At 38.4% G+C, this 22,551-nt stretch overlaps 1 protein-coding gene across 3 annotated transcripts in view; it reads right to left on the bottom strand.

Annotated features, from left to right (window-relative positions):
- LOC105740904 (zinc finger protein 431-like) overlaps positions 1 to 19,732 on the bottom strand; it is a 33,569-nt gene extending 13,837 nt beyond the window's left edge. For 2 of the 3 annotated variants that reach the window (XM_023708707.1, XM_023708706.1), the window contains exon 1: positions 19,535 to 19,732. In XM_023708707.1, coding sequence (XP_023564475.1) covers positions 19,535 to 19,642 — 108 coding nt within the window. In that variant the 5' untranslated portion in view covers positions 19,643 to 19,732. The remainder of the gene's footprint in view (positions 1 to 19,534) is intronic. The other variant, XM_023708708.1, reaches the window with a different exon arrangement.
- Positions 19,733 to 22,551: the final 2,819 nt, after the last annotated feature.

The following is a 22,551-nucleotide window of genomic DNA, read 5'->3' as shown; positions in this document are numbered from 1 at the left end:
TGGAATTACAGGACTTAATGTTGCCCCTTCTGGATTTTGGACTTGCTTTGGTCCCAATGCTTGATATCTTGTTGTGTGTACCTTTTGGAATGGTAATGTTTATCTTGTGCCTTTGGATGTTGGAAACATTTAACTTTTTATTTGTGAGCAGGGACAGCTAAGAGTTTGCCTTAGATCTTGGAGGAGACTTGGGATTTGGACTTTTCAACAATGCTGAAAACTGTTGGGACTTTGGCAATGCTTAGAGAGGGACTAACATGTCATGTGCATAAAAGGAGGTGCATGAGTCTTTGGGGTCCAGAAGCGGAATGTTATGGTGTGTATTTGTTCCCCCGAAGCCTCATGCAATCATGGAGAAGACTTCTAGAGTTTATGACTAACTCATGATTCACTGGTAACTCCCAGCCTGGCGGATAGCCTGAATACAACTTAAGAGAGACAGACTACCACGTGCCAGTCTGCCTTGGAGCCAGATGAGTATGGACTGAAACCTCCAGTAACTGTGAGCTAAATAAACTTCCTTCATTTTGAGAGTCAGGTATTTGTCCCAGCAATGAGAGAAGAGTAACCGAGACACTGGGCCACATATAAGTATTATGATTCAAGAGCTTCTAAAACATTTGAAATCTCTGAAGGAAGAAAAAATGAGAAAAATAAGAAAAAAAAAAGAGTGGAAGGGAGGAAGAGTGAGGAGAGAACACATAGAAGTAAAGGAAGAAATATGGACTTCAAAGTACCACGTTAACTAACCTCTAGTCACAAAATTCTGAGGTAAAAGTTTGATAGGCAAGGTCTTTTTCATTCTGTTTTTCTGATTGCTGCATTGAGGTTGACCATGATGAGTTTATCAATGTTTTATGTCATATTCTTCAAACAGTCCCTTTAAAATATTTTCAAAACTAGGATAGGAAGCCAGGTGTGGTGGTGCATGCCTATAATACCAGCACTTGGGATACTGAAGCAGAAGGACTGCCTCAAGTTTGAGGCCAGTCTGGACTAAGTTGTGAGTTCAAGTCCAGCTTGAACTACATGAGACTGTCTCAAAAAAATGAAAAGCAAAATGGGACAGAACAGTGCTTGAGAACCAGAGTGAGGTAAACTGCACACATGGAGAAGACCTGCTGTACCTCAGTGGAGGGAAATCTCTACGGTGGAGGCCACAATGAAGATAGGAGAGAACACATGAGGAATAAACAGCCAATGAGATCTGACACAAGGTGAGTAAAATCTCTTCTCGCTACCATTCAACTTCATGTGGAAAAATGTAGCAGAGAAACCCTTGGGTTACATAAGACTTACACAAGGAAAGGCAGAAAACTACTATCATCAGCAAAATGTTGTAACTACACTTGCCCAGGACACAGGTGAACGATCATTAAACTTACTGCTTGTTAGGCTGAGGACTCAGATGCTAAGTACACTGTGATCCTGCTATACTTTTTCTCTGTCTGGCATAATCCAGTTAATGATTTCCAGGTTAGTTCACGTTGTCGTGAATGTCAAGATACCCTTCTTATTGAAATTAAATTATAATCTGCATTATAAATAAAACCCACTATTTCTTTGCATTTTAGCACTGTCGTGGGTTAAAAGTAAAATGTCCTCTAAATGCCATGATGTAAAGACTTGGTTACAAACTGACTGGTTTTTTTTTTTTTTTTTTTTTTTTTTTTTTTTTTTTTTTGGTTTTTCTTTTGAGTTTCAATGTAAAATGTAGACTCTTATTCCTTTAGTATATTAGTTTATTTACGTAATGGAGGAAGGAGACCAATATGCTTATGCTCTAGAATGGTACACTGTATTCCTCCTTATACCTTTGTCTTTTCCATTCTCACACTCTCTCCTTCCTGGTTGCAATGAGATTGAACAATTTGCTTTCACTATATATTTCTGTAATTATTTTTCTGTTTTGCTACAGGACTATAAGCAATAAATCATGTTGACCAAGGACTGAAACTTACAAAACTACCCAAGTAAATATTTATTCTTCTTAAATTATGTGAGTCAGTGCTTGCTTTGGTAGCACATATACTGGGGTGTGTGGGTCATTTTTTCATAGTAAGTGAAAACTCACTAATAGAACCACTGAAGTGTAGTTATCCTGTTTTGCTACCTTGACTACTGAGAATAATTCTTCAGTGGGTATGAGAGTACAGATAAGTCAGCAAGATTTTGATTTTAGCACAATCCAATTTCTCCTCAAGTCAACTCTTTTTCCTTTAATTTTTTGTAGTACTGGGTTTTCATCCAGAGCTCTGCATATTTTAGAAAAAGCTATCTCCAGCCAAGGCACATTTCAAGTTTTGAATATAATTTTTGGGATGGTAAACATACTAATCATAAAATAGGAATGTTCTGCTTATTTGTGCATCTGCTAACAAAAGTTTTATGCATAATCTATTTATAATTCTAAACAAAATTCTTTAAACTCAGTAAATAATAAAGAACTGACGTTTATTTTGGCCTGCTTCATCAAGACAGCCAGTAATGCACATTCATCAAGGCTCTATCTAATCAGCTGTCTCACACTGGTATTTATCTCTCCTATTCTAACAGAAAACTGGCAGTACTATGTAATTTCACTGATGCCAAACCAAGTTTTTCCCCTCTACCCATCAATGGCCTCCCTCTACCCTGAAATGCACTGGAATCTTCAACCAACCATCTGCAGAAAACTATGCTTCTGATTCTCATTGAACTCAAATGTAATGATAGGTAACTTTGTACATTTATCATTTTCCTGACAAGTAAGAAAGAAAAGATAGTGAACCAATACCACATCATGTTTGTTTCTTCATCTTAAAAATGGAAGAAAAAAATTCTCTTTCTTAGAAAGAATTCATTTATGTTAAGTTGTTACAAACATGTTTGTCACTAGTCATCAAAAGCTTTGTGATACCACAATAAATGCCACAAAGACTATATTAAAGTAATCACAGTTGGTAAGGATATGAGAAAACTAAAAACCAGTTATGGAAAATATAAAATGGGCAGTCACACTGTAATATGGTTACTGCCAGTTTCTGCAATGAGATACACAGTTGTTTTCTCAGTTCATTATGATTTCTAAATAAAATACTTCAGATTCAGGAAAAAAATTACTTTGGCTCAGTTTTGGCACAAGGTGGAATAATTACACCTGGTGATGGCCTTTCTGGTCAAAAGTCTTAAAATCACAGCACACACCCATGGTGAGAGACTGAGTTTATAAGTGTATTGTTCCTCTCTCTTCCTATTTTAGAATCCCATAGGAAGACACAGAAAGCAAATCAATCTGCTCCTAAGTTCCCTTACTCTGCACAGATGAAATTCACTTCTTAGTAGAGCTCACTGAGGATTTCACATCATGAGTTTTGAATGCAACAATCTAAATAACTATACATAGAAAAGTTGTGAAGACATAAGTCCACACAAAATTTGTACATGAAAGTTTACTACTTAATATTCATTAAAATCAAGGAAAAAGATAGAAATAATTGAAATGTCCATTCCTTGATGAATACATAAAAATGTAAACTTCTCATGAGAAAGGATATTTTTACCTATAAAACAGGATTGGAGTTCTGATTCCTAAGGCCATGGATTAACTGGGAAATGTCAAATCAAAAACAGACCTGGATTCCTTCTCAGCTCTTGGGCTACGGTCAAGTGAAAACGACTTGGAAACAGTGCTCAAACAGCCACGTCTATAAAATGGACAAGCATGTACAGTGGGTAGTACATGAGCACTTCACATGGCTTGGTAAAGGTGCAAGAAGATGCTCAAGTATATTTTTAAATGAATTAATCAAATATGTAAGTTAGACATTAGTAAGATGGGCAGAAGACATTATCTGGTGAATGATAAATGCTAAAAATATTTGGAGTGCTATTACCAGTATAACTAATTTTGAGTCAAAATGGCAGTAAAGAAGGAGATTGGGAGAGAAGAAAAAGGAGGGGAGGATGGGAGAAGAAATGGAAGTGAGGTAGAATTAAAAAGAAACAAGAAGGGAAAGAAGAAGGAAGAGAGAAAGAGGGGAAAAAAAAAGAAAGATGAAGAAAGTGTCAGGCACAACTTGGCCAAGACTTTCCCAGTACCCAGCCTGTTTGTCAGCAGCCACATTGTTCTCAGAAAACCCAGCTCAGCAAGGCACTATTGTTCTCAGAAAATAGGATACTGTAAAAGAACAGATAAAGCAGAGCGTGCAATCTTTATGCACTAGGACATTTGATAACATCCACACATTTGCACCAGACTCCAATCTCTGTGGCACTGGACACTTTGAGAACTTCGGCCACTGATGTTTGCTCAGACCTTTTACCTAATGTCACTTGCCTCCCTTTAAGCTCTAAAAAAAGCTTGCTTTCCTTTGTCCCAAATGAAGGTACTTTGCCCTCTACCTGCCTACATCCAGGTTTTAAATCTTATGCCTTACTGCCTTCACAAAAACCTACTGAGGTGTCTTTGACTCATGTTATCATCCATTACAGAAAGAAGATATAAAAAAACAGAAGATGGTAGGCCATCATCAGGAAGGAGACAGCTGGACAGAAAGAAGAAAGTAATATAAAGGCTAAAGTGCCCATATTTACACATTTTGCCCATACTTACAACTGTAGCCACAAAATGTCTATGTAAGAGCTTAAAAGTAAGCTTTCATCATACTGTTTTTCTGAACCTTGCTTAAGAGACTGAATATAATGCAATTGTAGGTATAAAATTGTATGCCAGACATTTCCAACAGTATGTTTTCACCTTCTCAAAAATTGGGCTAGAAGTAAATGATGAAGGAAGAGCCAAAGCACTAGACAATCACAGTGAGGTAGACTATACATATGCAGAAGACAATCTGCTGTCTCTTAGTACAAAGGGTTCTCAAAGGGAAACTAAACAAAAACAGGAGAGGATAATGAGGACAAACAGCCTTTCAGCCCACACCCATGATGAGAAGGATTTTTTTCACTACTGGCTTGCTTCATGAGAAAGAACATGGCAGAGAAAATCTTGGCTTACTTCAGATTGTGCAAAGCAAGGCAGAAAACCACTATTCTTACCATAACTGCCATAACTGAATTAATTTGTCCTTGGACAAATCCACAAGATAGGTACAATCACAGGAGTTAATGTACATGTTTTAACACTGGGACAGGGAAACAGACCTATAGTGGGCTTTTACTATGACAAGCAGGGGCAAGGGATGAGTATAGCACAAGCTGGAGAACATCTGGTTAGCCCATGCCACAAATATGACACCACAATGGAGGCACAACAGGTTCACAAGGGTGGGTGCAGTGAACACAATTTGAGCGATACAGACAGAAGACAGCAGAGGTACACGGATGTGTCAGTCTATAATCACAGCTCACAGTGCCCTGATGAACAGATTACTCAACTGTGTGAGCAGGGACAGTGGCAGCCAACTGGTTTTTGTTTTTTTTTTCCTTTTTTTGTAGAATCAGAGAAGAATGTACCTATAACATGCAAATATAATGAACATTTTAGGTTATTTTAAATGGTCTATTTATTTATTTATTTGATATAAGGTCTTGCAATGCAGTTCAGACTCATAGTGATCCTCCTGTCTCAGTCTCCCCAGCACTGGGATTACATGCCTGGTTTCAGGGACTGGACAGCAGGAGTACCGGGGATCAAACCCGGCTCCTTGCACTTGCCTGGCAGGTGCTTAGATCACTGAGCTATCTCATCAGCCAATATAATTAACATTTTAGTTTTAAAAACTACACTTTTTAAAATTTTGTTATTGTTGTTGTTATAATTATTATTTTATTTATTTTCGGCCAGCTCAGTCTACCTTGGGGGCAGGGCTGGCATGCCATGTGGTTCCCAGGATCAAACCGTGATCCCTATGTGCTTGCCTAAGCAGATGCTTTACAGTGCTGAGCTATCTCGCCAGGCCTAAACACTATACTTTTTAAAATATATTTAATTAAAAGATTAAATTTAGGACTGGCCAGACAGCTCAGCGGATTAAAGCGCCTGCTTAGGCAGATACAGGGATCAGAGAGTCAATCCTTAGCCTGCCATATCAGCCTTGACTCTGGGGCACACTGAGATGGTGATTGAGATTGGGCATGGTGGCTCAAGCCTGTAATCCCGAGCTTGGGAAGCTACAAACAGGAAAATCACTACCAGAAGTCCAAAATGTGTAGGAAGACTCTGCAGACCCTGCACTAAAAAAAAAAAAAAAAAAAAAGAATTAAATTTAAGTCTTTTGCAACTAATCGTAGGAAAATGCTTCCTCACATATCACTGTAAAGGAAAGACTTTACTGCTACCTAGAAGTTTTCTTACAAACCAGAAAACATTTATATGTTTTACTACTTTATAAAACCCTTGTAAGCAATATCACAAATGGTTTAAAAATCTGCACTATAAACAAAGAAAAACTAATACATACAAAAAAATTGAAGATGATCTGAACACATGGAGAATAACTGTAACGTACTGAATATGCTCATCTGATATGTAACAAATACTTCAAATTATAACCTAAAAACAAATAGTATATATTTTAATACCAGTGAATCAACTATAACATGACAAAAGCTCCTAGGATCCCTGTTGAAAAACAAAGGGTAATGCTTTACTTTTTCGTATCTCAACAGGAATAGTAACCCTTTCCATCGTTTGCAATATGGCATGCAATGGAATCACTTACGTTTGAAACTCTGACATGTTGACAATTAAATTTATAAGAAATATTTACGCTTTATTCAAAACAGATCTGATCAGGCTGTGAGTGCAAATGAAGGGAAAGAGATAATTTATCATCCTTTTATGGTAGTAAAATCTCTCAATTTATAGGCTAAGTAAATCTGGCTTCTGCCTAACTTATTCAAAGGTACAATCCACGCAGACTTGAGACAAAATATAAAGTACAAAAGTATAACATATGGAAAAATGATAGGAAAATGAATTTTTGATCTAGGAGAAAAATTTCATAAATAAAATTGAGAACCTACAAACATTAAGCTGATTTTGAAAAGATGCAGAAAATTCTTGAAGTTAATAGATGGAAGGATATATTTTGATACTATAAAATTGATGAATACCTAGTAAGGAAGAATATATATATTCAGAGTACCCTCACCACTGCTTCCTGCCACTGTGCAGGAGCCCAGGGGAATACCACAGAGAAGAGCAGCCCCTCCCTCCATCTCGCCCCTTCTGTGACCCAGGTGGACCACACTGGAAAGCCCGAAGTATGGCTTCCCCGTTTGCTACTGCTATGACTGAGGTGAACTGCTTGGGAAGGACCACAGATCAAAGGGAATAGCAGCAGCACAGCAGGGGCTCAAGGAGAGTGCACAAGATGGACATACAAGACTAATGGTGTGAAAAGTTTGAAGCAGTGATAACAATTCGAGCCAACAGGTGACTGAGGTCCCCTCAGGACCTGCAACCAACTTGGGAAGAACCCAGGTCTCGGTAACCAGGCCTTTTGTCTCAACTTATTTTATGCTTTTTTAATTTTTCAATTTGTTTCATTTTTTTCTTTCTTTCTCTTCCCTTTACTTTTTTTGTTCCTTCCTTTTTTTTTCTTTTCTCTTGTTTCTCTCTCTCTCTCTCTCTCTCTCTCTCTCTCTCTCTCTCTCTCTCTCTCTTTCCCTCTTTTTGTTTTCTAAATGGCTAGGGAGAACTTCAGTCACAGAAAACTAATCCCATCCCCCAAGCCCAGAGCCTAAGTTCACATAAGCCCTTGAGTTCCCCTTTATTCTTTCCTTTCTACCCCCTTCTCTGGTTTCTCAAGCCTTGAGTGATCATCCTTTGTCCTCCAGTCTTGCTTCTATTTTCTTTGTGGTTTGTTTTACATAGTATCCTCCCTAAATTTCCCTACCTCACTACCAAGAGAAAACACTTTGCATACACCCTCCTAATTCATGATTGGTTTTATTACATACTATAGACTCTGCTACTGTGAACTAAAGTAAAAAATCAATAATTACTACTGTTTGTCATTTGTAAGTAATACTCGATGCTACTGTTAATTGTTAATTTTACTACTTTAGCTACAATGTCATATCTGTTGTAAATAGTGGTTCTATCTTCTGTAGCAATACAGGAAGCTCTGGAGTAAAAACTGTATCACAGCTCTACAACAAAGGACTGGGGACTGAGCCAAACAGATGGAGATACAAACAACCCACCCTTAATTAATTGGGAAGATAGGATCTTGTGACACACACAAGCCAAGAATTTCCTACACATAGAAGACACTTCTGAAGAACAGATTTTTCCCAGAGAAGCCTTGATACTAGTGATACAACTACCCACTACAAACCCCCACAAGTATTGACACAGAAAACAAATTATTTTTGAAATAAAAAATAAGACAAAAAAGCAAAATGCAACGTCAGACTTTCAGCTCACCCAGAACAAGTCCAGGAGTCAAGCACACAGAAGAAACTGGAAGACACACACCTCAGATCTCTGAAATGGTAACAACTGAAGTAAGGAAGCAAATCCATGAGGCCATAGAGGTAATCAGATCAGAAATAATCTCTCAGATTAAAAAAAAGTCAACAATTATATAGGAAATGCTCAGCAAATCTAGAATAGAGATTGAGGAAAAAAACAGATGATGATAAGAAGATGGAAACCATGAATGATCAATATAGAAAAAAATAAATGCATGAAATATATTCAAATAGATACCCAGCATATTAAAAATTCTAAACTGCTTGAATCAAACTGAAGACAGAATTTCAGATATGTAAGACAGGATTGTGGCTGGAGATCATAAAAAGACCTCTTAAAAGAAACAAAAAAATAAATAAAAAAGGAAATAATTCAACAGCTGCAAGACAATTCAAAGAAAAATAATAAAAAAAAAATTGCTATCAGTGAATAAGCAGGAGTCAACATCAATGGGAAAAAAAAGAGAGAGAAAACTATTTGCAGAAGTAATGGCAGAAAATTTCAAAAAAAAAGAAAAAATTCCCAAGCATGGTACAAGAATCTGACAGCTAAAGTGAGGCATATAGAATTACAATTAGCCATAACCAAAATATAGCTACATCCAGACATATAATTAAGATTCCAGAAGTTCAGCAAAATAACAGAATATTAAAAGCTGTCAGAGAAAAGAAACTGATAACATATAAAAGAAAGCCCATCACAATCAGACATGCTTCTCAACACAAGCCCTGAAGTCAAGAAGAGCTTAAAATCAAATATTTGAACTACTAAAAGAAAATAACTTTTAACACAGGTTAATATACCCTGCAAAACTATCTTTCAAAATTAATGGAGAAATAAGATACTTCCATTGGAAAGAACTGAAAAAATTCATGGCCACCAAACCAACACCACAAAAGGTACTAGATGATATTTTAGACAGAAAAATGACCACAGTTCCAAGAAAAACAGAAAGAAACCAATCAGCAAGGAAAACAATTAAATAGAGAGGAAAAGTAGAGAACCAACAGTAGGAAAATAACATGACAAACAAGCCAATACACAACAGTTATAATCAGCAAGGTAAATGGCCTCAATTCACAATTGAAAGAAACAGATTGGTAAATGGATCAAGAAACAAGATCCAACAACATGCTGTATAAAAAACAAAACAAAACAAAACACATTTAACTCAAAAAGAAATTCACAGACTGAAAATAAAGGGATGGGGCCCGAGGAGACAGCTCAGTAGAATAAGCACTTGCCTGGCAAGCGAGGTCCTGAGTTCAATCCCCCGTACCACCAAAAAAAGAAAGTAAAGGGATGGACAACAATACTCCACGGGACAGGAACCCAGAAAAAGCAGGGGTAGCTATTCTGTTTGCAGACAAAGTGAACTTCAAACCAAGAATGATCAAAAGAGATAAAGAAGGTCACTACATACTTGTTAGGGGAAACTCAAGAGGAAGAGATGACAAACCTAAATGCATACAGTGGTCCAACACTTATCGCAGAGGTTGTGTCCCAGCCACCCCCATCACAAGTGAAGTCAGTGAAGCAGCGATGTCATGTTTACCTTAGTATTTACATGTATTTTAAGGCTTTATAAACCTTCCCCACAATCTTAGAAACCTTTCCCACACTTTTTCTTTCTTTTCTTTTTTTTTTTTTTTTACAGAACCGGGGTTTGAACTCAGACCCCTGCACTTGCCAGGCAAGCACTTATTCTACTGGGCCATCTCCCTGGCCCCAAGATTTTTTTTTTGGAACTGAGGATTGAACTCAGGCCCTTGCGCTTACCAGGCAAGCACTTATTCTACTGAGCTATCTCCCAGGCCCGCTTTCCCACACTTTTAAAAACACTTCTAATATTCTTAGCCATTTTCTAAACTCATAAACCTACATAATTTTAACAACATATGTATACTTATGGTAATGCAAAATCCTGCAATATAGTGAAAAAGTCCATGATAAATAATTTAATGTTTTTTGAAAACCCACAAAATAGTGAGTATGTGAAAGTTGAACTACAAAACAGCAAGACACTACTCTATGTACCAAATAAGGAAGTACCCAACTATGTAAGACAAATATTAACAGACACAAAAAATCAAATAATCATTATTGAAAGCAAGTGTTATTATTCAATTTGTTGTCCAATCTTGCATAATTATATATGTTAATCTTAGCAACAGAGCAGATGATTAAAAAAAGGGAATACAACAACTATTGTTAATTTGCTCTTCTTGATTTGAAAATCTGTAACATATATGTACTGTTGTATGTTACCCTATTTCTGTCTTCCACGTGCTATTTGTTTTTGCTTTGGGTTATACTCTTCAAAACAAAATAAATTATTAAAAAGATCTTTATGATAACCATTACCCAAAAAAGAATAACTATTATGTATCACAGATATATATCAATCAGAAAGTAAGCAAATAAGAAATTCTGAAAAGGGCCTGTTATATACCTCAGTGCAAACACTCTTGTTGCACTCAAATGAAAAAGATCCGGTCCCCACCCCATGCCCCCCCCAAAATATCAAATTATTAATAACACAATTCTAACAAGAAACTTTAATACTGTTAAAAGTTCTTTTTATGGATTTAATACAGGGTTTACAGGGTCTCATTACACAGATCAGACTTGTAGTGATTCTCGGGCTTTTAGCCTCCCAAGTGCTGGGATTACAGGCTCGCACCACCATGCACAGTCTCAGCACATCCTGGGGGTGGGGTCAGGATGGCATGTGGTGCTGAGGATCGAACCCTGGTTCCTGCATCTGCCTAAGCAGGTGCTTTAATCTGTTGAGCTATCTGGCCAGCCCTTAGTACCCATTGTTAAAAAAAGAGAGATCAACTAGACAAGAAGTCAGCAAAGATAACAGAACTGAACCAAACCTATGAACAAATGGGCTTAGTAGGTGTTTACAGAATTTCCACCTGACAACATCTGAATGCACACTCTTCTTAGCTTCACATGGGATATTCTCTAAAACAGATCATATACTAACCCACAGAACATGCTTAAATACCTGCTAAGAAATCGAAATGATACTATGCATATTATCTGACTACAGTGCAATAAAATTGGAAATTAATAATAAAAGAACCTGCAAAAACTCCATAAACACATGAAAATAACATTGTCCTGAACAATCAATGGATCACACATAAAATTAAAGAAGAAATTAAACAGCATCTGTAATCAAAGGAAAGTGTAAATACAACTTAGTAGAATCTATGGGACAAAATGAAAGCAGAACAATGAAAGCAATTTCTCTAACAGGGAAATTTACAGTGGTGAAGTCAAGAAAACAGAATGAGCACAAATAAACAACGTACTGCTACACTTCAAGCTTCTAGAAAAAGAAGAATAACTCGAATCCAAAGCCCATAAAGGGAACATAATATAAAGATTACAGCAGAAATTAATGTAGACTAAGAAAACAAAACAAAAAATTAAAGAATAGAAAAGTTAGCTCTTTAAAAGAATAATAGGGGGCAGACCAGATAGCTCAGCAGATTACAGCACCTGCTTAGGTCTGGGAGTAGGGTTCAATCTTTGGCATGCTGTGCTGGTCCTGTCCCTGGGGGGCACTGAGGCAGTGACTGAGACTGGGCATGGTAGCACATGCCTGTAATCCCAGCACTTGGGAGGCTAAAAACAGGAGAATCACTATGAGTCTAATCTGTGTGTAGTGAGACCCTGTAGACCTTGTACTAAAAATACTAATAAATAAAATTAATAAATCAGTAGCCAACCTTATCAAAAAAGGAAGGAAAAAACATAAATCCATGCAAAAAGGAATGAAAAGGGAAAAATCACTACAGACCCTATAAAAATTCAGAAGACCATCAATATGTATTTCAAAAATCTTTATTCCCAGAGGTTGGAAAACAGAAGAAATAGACTCCTATAAATGTATGAATTACAAAAGCTAAATCAAAAAGATTAAAAAAATTGTGAATAACCCAATACCAAATAATGAAATGGAAAATGTAATGAAAAAAGCTTATCATCAAAGAGAAGTCCAGGTCCCAATAAATACACAGTTGAATTCTACAAGAAACTTAGAGATTTAATGCCAATATTCTTCAAACTTTTCAATGAAATTGAGAAGGAAACAACTGAAAGGGAAGCAATTTTCCCTAACTCACTCCTGGAGCCAAATATTACTTTGATCACAAAAGTAAAGAAAGATCTAACCAAAATAAAAACTTAAGATCAACCTTCCTAATGAACATAGGGAGATTGCAAAAATCCTCAGTAAAATACTAGCAAACAAAATGGAACAAATCATCAAGATTATACATCATGACCAAGTGAGATTTAGCCCAGGAATGCAGGGATAGTTGAATACACACAAAACCATAAATGTAATACACCACATCAACAGAACCAAAGACAAAAATCATATAATCATGTCAACAGATGCAGAAAAAGCTTTCCAAAAAGTCCAACATTCATTCAGGGGGGGAAAAAAAAAGACAGAAAAGAAAAAAAAAAAACTTACAGAAAATCAGAATAGATGTCTCTACTTCAATCTGATAAAAATCATCTATATATAAAAAAGTCATCTATAACCAACCAACAGCCAATATCATATAAAATGGACAAAAACTGAAAGCTTTCACACTAACATCAGACAAGACAAGCATGTCTACCATCAACACTCCTATTCAGTATAGTTCTGGAAATATTAGCTACAGCAATTAGAAAGAGAGAGAAATAAAAGGAATAAGGATAGGAAAGGAAAAAGTTAAATTAGTATTCACAAATGACATGATATTCTACACAGAAGACCCCCCCCAAACTCCAAAAGATCTGTAGAATGAATAAATTCAGTAGCATAGCTAGATACAAAGTCAACACTCAAAAAATCAGTAGCATTCCTATGCACAAACAACAAACTCACTAAGAGACATTAAAGAAACCATACATTTCATAATAGTATCCCCCCCAATGAAATACTTAGGAATCATCCTTACAAAGGAGGTAAAATATCTATACATTGAAAATTACAGCACTCTGAATAAAAGATCAAAGAAGATATCAAAAAATAGAGAGCTATCCCTTGCTCATGGATACCAATAGCTAACATTGTGAAAATGGCCAAAACTGGTACATAGATTTAACGCAGTCTCGACCAAAACACCATCAGCATACCTCACAGATTTAGAGGGAAATGCACTCCTGAAATCCATTTGGAAACAGAAGAGTCACAGGACAACAATGACAATCCTGAGCACAAAGGCCAGGCAGGGGGCCTCACAATCCCTGACTTCAAATTATACTACAAGGCTACTGCAATAAAATCAACATCTTACTGGCAAAAACACCTTCAGACCTGAACAATTAGAAATACAGACACAACTACAAATACACTTAGCCACCTTATCTTTGACAAAGAGGCCAAACATATTCACTCAAAGAAAGATAGCCACTTTAATAAATGGTGAAGGTCGGCCAAATAGCTCAGCTGATTAAAGCACCTGTAAACAGGCACAGGGGCCAGGGATTCAATCCTCAGGCCTGCTGTACCAGCCCCACCCCCGGGCACGCTGAAATGGCAGCTGAGACTGGGCATGGTGGTGCGCACCTGAAATCCCAGCTCTGTAAACAGGGGGATAACTATGAGTCTGATCTAGTAGTGAGACCCTGAACACCCTGTAGACCCTTCCCTAAAATACAAAAAATAAAATAGTGCTAGAAAAACTGGCTTTCCATGTGCTGAAGGCTAAAACTAGACCCATATCTAACACTAAGCACTGAACTAAAATCAAGATGGATCAAAGCTTTAAATATTATAGCAGAAACACTAAATCTACTGGAAGAGAAAGTATGTAGAAATCTAGAAGACACAGACGTAGAGAGCTTATGCACAAAAATCAAACTGCACTGGAAGTACTTCACAGAAACAAATGGGACCTTATCTTATTAAAATGATTTTGCTCATAAAAAGAAACCACCAACAAAGTGAAAAGAAAACCTACAGAGTGGGAAAAAGTTTTAGCCAATAGTCTTTCAAAGGACTTCTGTTAAGAACATATAAAGAATTGAAAAAAAATCAGGCCCCCAAATTCAAAGGCTCAGCCCAAAAAAGGGCATTAGAGATGAATACACAGCTTCTCATATGAAGAAAAACAAATGGCAAGTAAATATATGAAAAAATGTTCAATAACATTGGTCATCTGAGAAATGCAAATTAAAACAACATTGATATTCCATCTCACCCCAGAAAGAGTAGCTAGCCTCAAGAAATCAACCAATAACAAATGCTGGTGAGGCTGTAGGAAAAAGGAACCCTTCTCACTGCTGGTGAGACTGTAGACTGGTACAACCATTGGGGAAATCAGTGTGGAGATTCCTTGAAAAACTAGGAAACTAGTGGTCCCATTTGACCCAGCTATTCCCCTTCTAGGTATTTTCCCAGAAGAATTAAAAATATCACATCACAGTGACATATGAGCACCCTGGTTTATAGCAGCACAATTTGTAATAGCTAAATCTTGGAAACAATCCAAATGCCCATCAACTGAAGGATGGGTAAAAATGATGTGGTATTTTTATACATTGGAGTACTACTCAGATATAAAGAAGGAGAAACTCAACACTTTTATAGGTAAATGGATGCAACTAGAGATCATATTCATAAGTGAAATAAATCCAACTCACATATGCAAACATCGTCTTATCTGCCTAGTGCAAGAAATTAAAAGAGTAAATAAGACACAAAATCTGGGATAGATATTGAGAACTGCGGAACTGGGGATTGAACTCAGGATTCTACTAAGCCATCTCCCCGGCCTGTTCCTAGGCCATGTGGATCTGATGAACATTATAGGGAAGAAACTATATTTTAAAAAATACATTTAATAAGAAAGTTTGCTGAAAATTTTTACAAATACGTCTAAAATCTGCCTAGAAAGCAGACAACTAGATGATCCTCTCTGCTTCCTCACACAGTTTGTGTCAATATAATTATATTAAAGAAAATGTCTACCAAAAAAAAAAGGGCTGGCCAAATAGGTCAGCGGATTAAAGCATCTGCAAGCAGGCAGAGGGGCCAGGGATACGATCCCTGGGCCTGCCAAGCTGGCCCTGGCCCCACCCCCTGGAACACACTGAGACCCTGACTGAGACTGGGCATGGTGGTGCATGCCTGTATCTCAGCACTTGGGAGGCTGTAAACAGGCGGATCACTATGAGTCCAACCTAGTAGTGAGACCCTGAACACCCTGGAGACCCTTCCCTAAAAATTACAAAAAAAAAAAAAAAAGAAGAAGAAGACGAAAGAAAGCGTCTCCTCACACGTCACTGTAAAGCAAGGTCATTGACCCCTATACATGATCTCACATACCATTAACCGTTATATAAAAAGACTATTAAAAATTATTGTAAACAGTCCAAAAAATTCTTTAAAGGTCTGAAACATCTCCAAAGAGAAGAATAATACACACAAGTAAAACTGGACAAGGTAATCTGAATATCAAGAGATTAATGTACAGATTTAAGTGGATCAGGTTATATGCTACAACTTCTTCAAAATACTATCTAGTTAATATAACTATGTTTATAATACTAAAACAAAATATAAGTTTGACAAACATCTACTAGATTCCCTTCTGAAAAAAAAGATGTTACATTTTTCAAATCTCATATAACAAAGTAGATGACCTTTCTCATTGTTCGGAACATATTATTCAGCTACATTCACTTAAATCTGAACTTCAGACACCACACAGACATATATCAAGAAATACATTTGCTTTAAACAAACACAGTTATATAAGGCAGGCAGTAAAGATCAAAAGTGAAGATGTGATTCATCATTTTGATGGTAATACCACTTTTTTGTGGTAAAATAGTTTATTTCATATGCCAAGCGACTCTCATTTTTTCATCATCAACTTGAAAGGTACATTCCACATAGATTAAAAAATGAAATAACTTAAAATATGGAAGAGAGTATAAGAAAAATGACCCTCTAGTCTAGGAATGAGGAAATTTCAGAAATAAAACTGTAACGTCATCAATGTTAAGGTGACTTTGAAAAGATACAAAAAGTAATTAGAATTTCTGCTCAGCAAAGACACAATATCAGGGGCCAGGGAGATGGCTCAGTAGAATAAGCACTTCCCTGGCAAGCACAAGGATCTGAGTTCAATCCCCAGTTCCACCCCCCCAAAAAAAGACAACATCAGATGAAAAAACAATGAGTTATTTTGATTCTCTACAAGTAAAACATACAGAGAACAATAACAAAAAGATTTTATCTAAGAAGAATGTTCATCACAGAACATGATATACACAGGTCACTTATGAGGGAGGTTGGAGAAGAAATAAAGAATGTATAAAAAAGGAAACATAAGAGAGACAAATGAAAAGCAATTAAATGTCACCATAAATCTATGAAACTTATCAAGTTAGAAAAAGTTCAGTGTTGGTTATTAGAAACTATTGTTCACAGGTGGTAGTAGCCTGGACAGCATATATTTAAGGTGAGATGCCGCCATTCCAAAACTGGAACGGCAAATAAGATGTTATGGAGCTAAAGAGTGGAGACTTGTCTGGAGTTACATGTACAGAAAGCAAGGCAAATCTGGAAAAGAATACAGAGTGAATTTGGTAAAATACAGGACAAACTCTCTAATGTATTTCCATTGTGGCACACTGAAGTGTATGTACATGAGGCTGGGATATATCTCAGAGGCAGAGCACAAGTACAGAGCTCACCAATTTCTGGAGTCCATAGAGAGCATAAAAACGTACATAAAGCTGTGATGTATAACCCAGCAGAAGAGCAGAGGCTCAGCAGTGGAAGGATACACACCTGCAGCAGGGCTAAGCACACTAGTGATATTTGGGGCCAATGCTTACTTCTAATAAGGGCAGTCCTGTACGTTGTGTGACACTGGTCAACATGCTCGACCATAACACACAAAGTGCTACTACATCTTGCTCATGCTCTGTAATGATTACAACAAAAATGTTGAGCCACATCCACATGTGCAAAATAAACACTCCTGAAAACCAGATTTAGCAAGCAGGTGAACACACAAGCTCTTGAATGAAATGGTAAGCAGAACGGCCAAACAAAAGCTATAGGAACTGCTAACACTCTTCTCCGATGCTCTGTGATGGTGCCCTCTGAAAGATGTGAGCCCAGACTAAGAGGGGCCTTGAGCTGGAGCTCTATTCTTGGGATCAGCTGTGTCCTTCTCCACTGGCCACTCCCATGGGCTTCTCCAGGACACCAACATGCAAGGACTACAGGAAACCCAGGAGACATCTAGGGAATTTCAAGGGTAACAGTCACTCTTCCCTTACGGAGCCATCTCTTTCCCAGAGAGACATTAATCACTGCAAAGGGGAAAGTCTTTGGGTGACAGTGCTGGCAGACACGCCTTGAATACATTAAGGCAAACCAGAACAGAAAAACAAAAGTTGACTCAAGGTTAAGGCAGTTAGAAGCATTCCCAGAATCAGAATAAATTAGAATTAGGCATGGAAGTGGTTTTTCTTCAGCCTTGCAAATGCTTCATGTCTTGTGTTCAAACAGCTCAACCTTGTACCTGTTCATGAAAATTTCTATCTCATTCTCCTTTCCTGGTGACACAAGCCAGATAGTATGACCAGATTGGAATACCTCTTTATAATACAAAAACTAAATAAAACAAACAAAAAACCCAAAACAGACCAAAGAAAAACAAGGGGTGGACCTCCTAAAATCCAGAGTTATGTTTCTTTTTCTAAATAGCAATCATGCAGTTTTCCTGGTTTGGTTGCTCTAATTGGTACACACTCAAAAAAGGAAATAATCTGAGTATCATGTTGTACAGAGGACTTTATAAGAATTGAAGGAATGAATAGGATATCATGTCCACATCTTGTACAGCAATTAACCACTAGGAAGAATGTATGCAATGTGTTAATTATTGAAACTGTCCTACCAATTTGATTTGAAACTGTCTCATTGCTTATCAATAAAATTATGGAAAAAAAAGAAAAAGAAATAAATTTTCCTCTTAGGAATGAAAAAAAATTGAAGGAATGAGTCTATAGACACTACTTGAGTTAAAGGAAAATTAATTTTTTTTTTTTTTTTTTTTTTTGAAGAACTGGGGATTGAACTCAGGCCCTTGTGCTTGCCAGGCAAGCGCTTGTTCTACTGAGCTATCTCCCTGGCCCCCGCAAAGGAAAAAAAATTTTTTTTTTTTTTGGTGGAACCGGGGATTGAACTCAGACCCTTGTGCTTGCCAAGGAAGCGCTTATTCTACTGAGCCATTTCCCCAGCCCCAAGGAAAAATATCCTGATCAACCGAAAGGAAGTTAAAAATAAAATATACTGAAAATGTACAGGATATACATAATAAGCAAACATTGTTGCTAAGCCTTGGGTTTTTTAAACTTGCTCAAAACACTTATCTCTATTAGGAGAAATTAATGTAACACAAAGCCTAATTCATATTAAAATATTAAATATCTCATGTAATTTATTGAATCTACTGTACTGTAAATCACTAACTGGTCACCTCTGGTGTCCTGTCGCTGACAGAGCAGTGACACATTAACATGTACTGTAAAATTCAAAGCTCAAAGTTAGATTTCCACTTAATTTTTTAGTACTGGAGGACCTACTGCATGTTAAAGAAGTTACTTTTGCAAACATATTCCAGAATTGGTATTTCATATAGAAAGTCTTCCTCATTTGGCGATATTGAGGATTAGTGCTACAATATTTCTATCTGTCTCCCCAGTCTCTGGGATTAGAGGTGTGCACTACCAGGCTTCCCTACTTACTTTATACATATAGGAAATTTACGAAGTCATTATCAACATAAAAAGCAGAGGTCTGCGGCGATGCAATGTGGGTATGAGACCTTGCTGCTTGCAAGAGCGCAACTAGGGCCTGGAACATCACAGCCCACCCAGCGGGATCTGGGCCTCCTCAAGGCCCTCGCTCTCCCCAGCCTGGTGGAGATGCGACCGGGCCTGGAGCAGCCCAGGTTCGCCTTCCCGGCTGGCGGCCCTGCCCTGGGATCTGGGGATCCGGAACAGGCTGTGCTCCTGCAAAGGGTGAAAGGGACAGGAGCGGATCTGGCGCCAAAGACCGCAGGCCCTTACTGTCTGAGCAGCGGTCTCTAGCTCTTTAGGGCTGGCTCTGGCCGTTTCCATCCAGGCCTCTCCCGGATACCACCCCATATCACGGCTCTCGGCCCAAAACGTCACCATGGCGTTGCTGAGGTCTCCCTGGGCCCTTCCGCACTGCTGCAGCGAGCAGAAGTCACAGAAGAAAGCGGCTCAGTTGGCTGGACAGCAGGACGCTCCTGGCCGCACACCGGAAGGGCCCGCCCACCTCAGCCTACCTGATTGGACGGCTCTGCAGCCCGCCGTATCGCGATTGGTTCTGGTTCCGTGGCTTTTCTTGGAGACCAGAGGGACGCGAGGAGCCGACCCAACCTGCCTAAGGGGAGCCCAAGAGCGAGGGAGCGCTCTGCGGATCTGTGGGCTGGGCTCTTCCTTCCGGGGTTGATCTCATCTCGCCTGAGGGGTAATAAGCAGCTTAACCCTAGATTTTCAGAGCTGCCCGTTTTCTTTCCTTTTTAAAGTTTAAGTTGTATGTTTGAAGTACGTAATGATTACATTCATTGTGGCTAATCCGAACCTATACAGAACACATCTTAATTTTTTAAAATCCCCTTTCCCTTCCTTTCTGTCTCCCTCCTTCATTCGCTTGTTCTTTCCTTTTGCTGTAGTTCTATCTTCCTGTTATCTAACTTTTATTTTGTTTTTTTTTTTTTCTTTTGGTTTTTTTTTTTCTTATAAGAGATACAATGTGTGCCAACATTCACAATTTAAGGGAAGAGAGCTTTGGCTCATGGATTTTAGGGGATTCAGTTCACGGTCAGGAGGCTCCAAGACAGGAAGGGCCTGGGCAGAAGTAAGTCACCTATTCGTGGGAAAGAGAGAAGGGAAAAGCTGGGGACAAGAGCACTGCAAACCTTCCCAAGCGACAATCCCAGTGACCCTCCTCCAACCAGGTCCCACTCCAACCAGGCCCCACCTCCAACCAGGTCCCACTCCAACCAGGCCCCACCTCCAACCAGGTCCCACTCCAACCAGGCCCCACCTCCAACCAGGTCCCACTCCAACCAGGTCCCACCTCCAACCAGGTTCCCACCTCCAACCAGGTCCCACCTCTAACCAGGTTCCTCCTCCAACCAGGTTCCTCCTCCAACCAGGTCCCACGTCTAACCAGGTCTCTCCTCCAACCAGGTCCCACCTCCTAACAGCTATAGAACTCTCCTGATCCAATCAACCTCCAAATGCATGAGGCTTCTGGGGGACCTGGGGCTTGGGTTCAGGTGTGGAGTAGAGGTGGGGAACAAGCAGCATTATGAAACCTCCTAAAATACTTCTTCCTGTGCATGAAAACAGAGTATAATGAATTGATAATGCTAAAGAATGTATACTACATTCAAAAATCAAGCATTACTTTCACTGTGCTTCTCTTCCTGAGAAAATGATGGATAACGTTAGTGTTATACCCTGTCAAAATTGACTCCATTTTGTTGCCCTTCTAACCTCGCCGCGTTCCTGTTTTGTATGCGCCTACCCCTCCCAACTCCTCACCCCTGACCCAAGTCTTATGATATCTGTTCCCCAAACTTTATCTCAGGGAACTCTGTATGACTGCCAACTCAGCACCCCCACCCAACAGGACCACCCCATGAACTAATGACCCACTGTACCCCATGATTGCTGACTTCAGCACCCCACCGAATAGGACCACCCCATGAACTAATAAACCTGCCACTTCTTCCTCTCCACCCCTTCCCTGTTTTTGCGGTTTTCAAGCTTAAATACTGATCCTTGTCAATGCTCAAGGCGCCTCTTTGCACTCTTGCATAGAGACCGCCGCTGGGTACCAGCTAAAATAAAGCGCTTCTTTTAACTTTTGGACTTGCCTCGTTGTCATCTGATTTTTGAGCTACAACAGTTAGGCTGAAGAAAGACCTATCTCCCTACTTCTTACTACTTTTATTTTATACTTTGTTCATACATTGGGCTTCTTCTATAAGAGAAACCATGGTTGTCTGATTTACTTCATTAAAATCTGTGGTCTCAGGGTGCGTCCTTTTTCCTACAAATGACTCAAGTTTATCCTTCTTTATGTCAAAATCGGACTCCATTTTATATAAATACCATGTTTTGTTCAATCATCTGTCTGTTGATGGACATATAAGTTGATTCCAAAATTTAGCTATTTTGAATTGTAAAGCATTCACCTTCTGAGTATATAACAACAAGATATTGAATACAGGCTTAGAACTTTGACATTTTGCCAGAGAAATAATTGTGGTCTTTGGTATACATATGATAAACCAGCTCTAAAAAAATGCAGAAAGCTACAGAAGTGAAAAGGATTCCATAAAATCTAATGGGTTATTTTGATTTTGAAATAGAAGAGATTGATGAAGACAGAATTAAAGTATGAAGGGCTAGGTGAAATGGAAAAATGATATGGCGAGCTATATTATTTTGAGAATATGCAACTCATTAATGATTGGGTATTGTAGCAGTCTGCTATGGTAGATAAGTGAAGAGACATGGCCGTGTTGAAATCCATTTTTGTTTTTTAGAAAATAGGAAGAAGATAATTTGGATATGTTTGCACTGGGCTGACTCTGAGGTTGAAACTTGCCACCACTGTGAAGCTTCTATGCACTTCCTCTGCTGACCTCTTGAACTGTCTCTTCAGTATTCTTTCCCTGTGTGTCTTGTATGGCAGTTTTGGCCATGATTCTGGAACTGAGCTGCCTTGGGGAACAATTTCTGATGGATAACATCAGAAATCATTTTATGAGCATGGAGAAAATGCTCATTGTGTCTCTTATCTTTTAACATTTACATTTTCAAGATCTCAGAGTTAAAAGTGGTCAAATTTGTCTCTGTGAATATTTTGTGATTAAGATTAAGATTATTCAGCTTGTCATGACATGCCAGTTACTGCTAAGATGTCTCTCGGGTAGGTGAATGTTCAAAAAGAAGGGGGTGGTGAGTGAAAGCAAGAGACAGGAAAAGGAATATTGTGGGACTGTCCTGCTTCAAGGTTGTATATGGTGAGATTTTTGGACTTA

This window comes from Octodon degus, unplaced genomic scaffold (genome assembly GCF_000260255.1).
Source record: "Octodon degus isolate 3935 unplaced genomic scaffold, OctDeg1.0 scaffold00485, whole genome shotgun sequence".
In the NCBI taxonomy this organism is placed as follows: domain Eukaryota; kingdom Metazoa; phylum Chordata; class Mammalia; order Rodentia; family Octodontidae; genus Octodon; species Octodon degus.
Note: the sequence above shows the minus strand (reverse complement) of the source record. Positions and strands in the feature narration are given on the sequence as shown.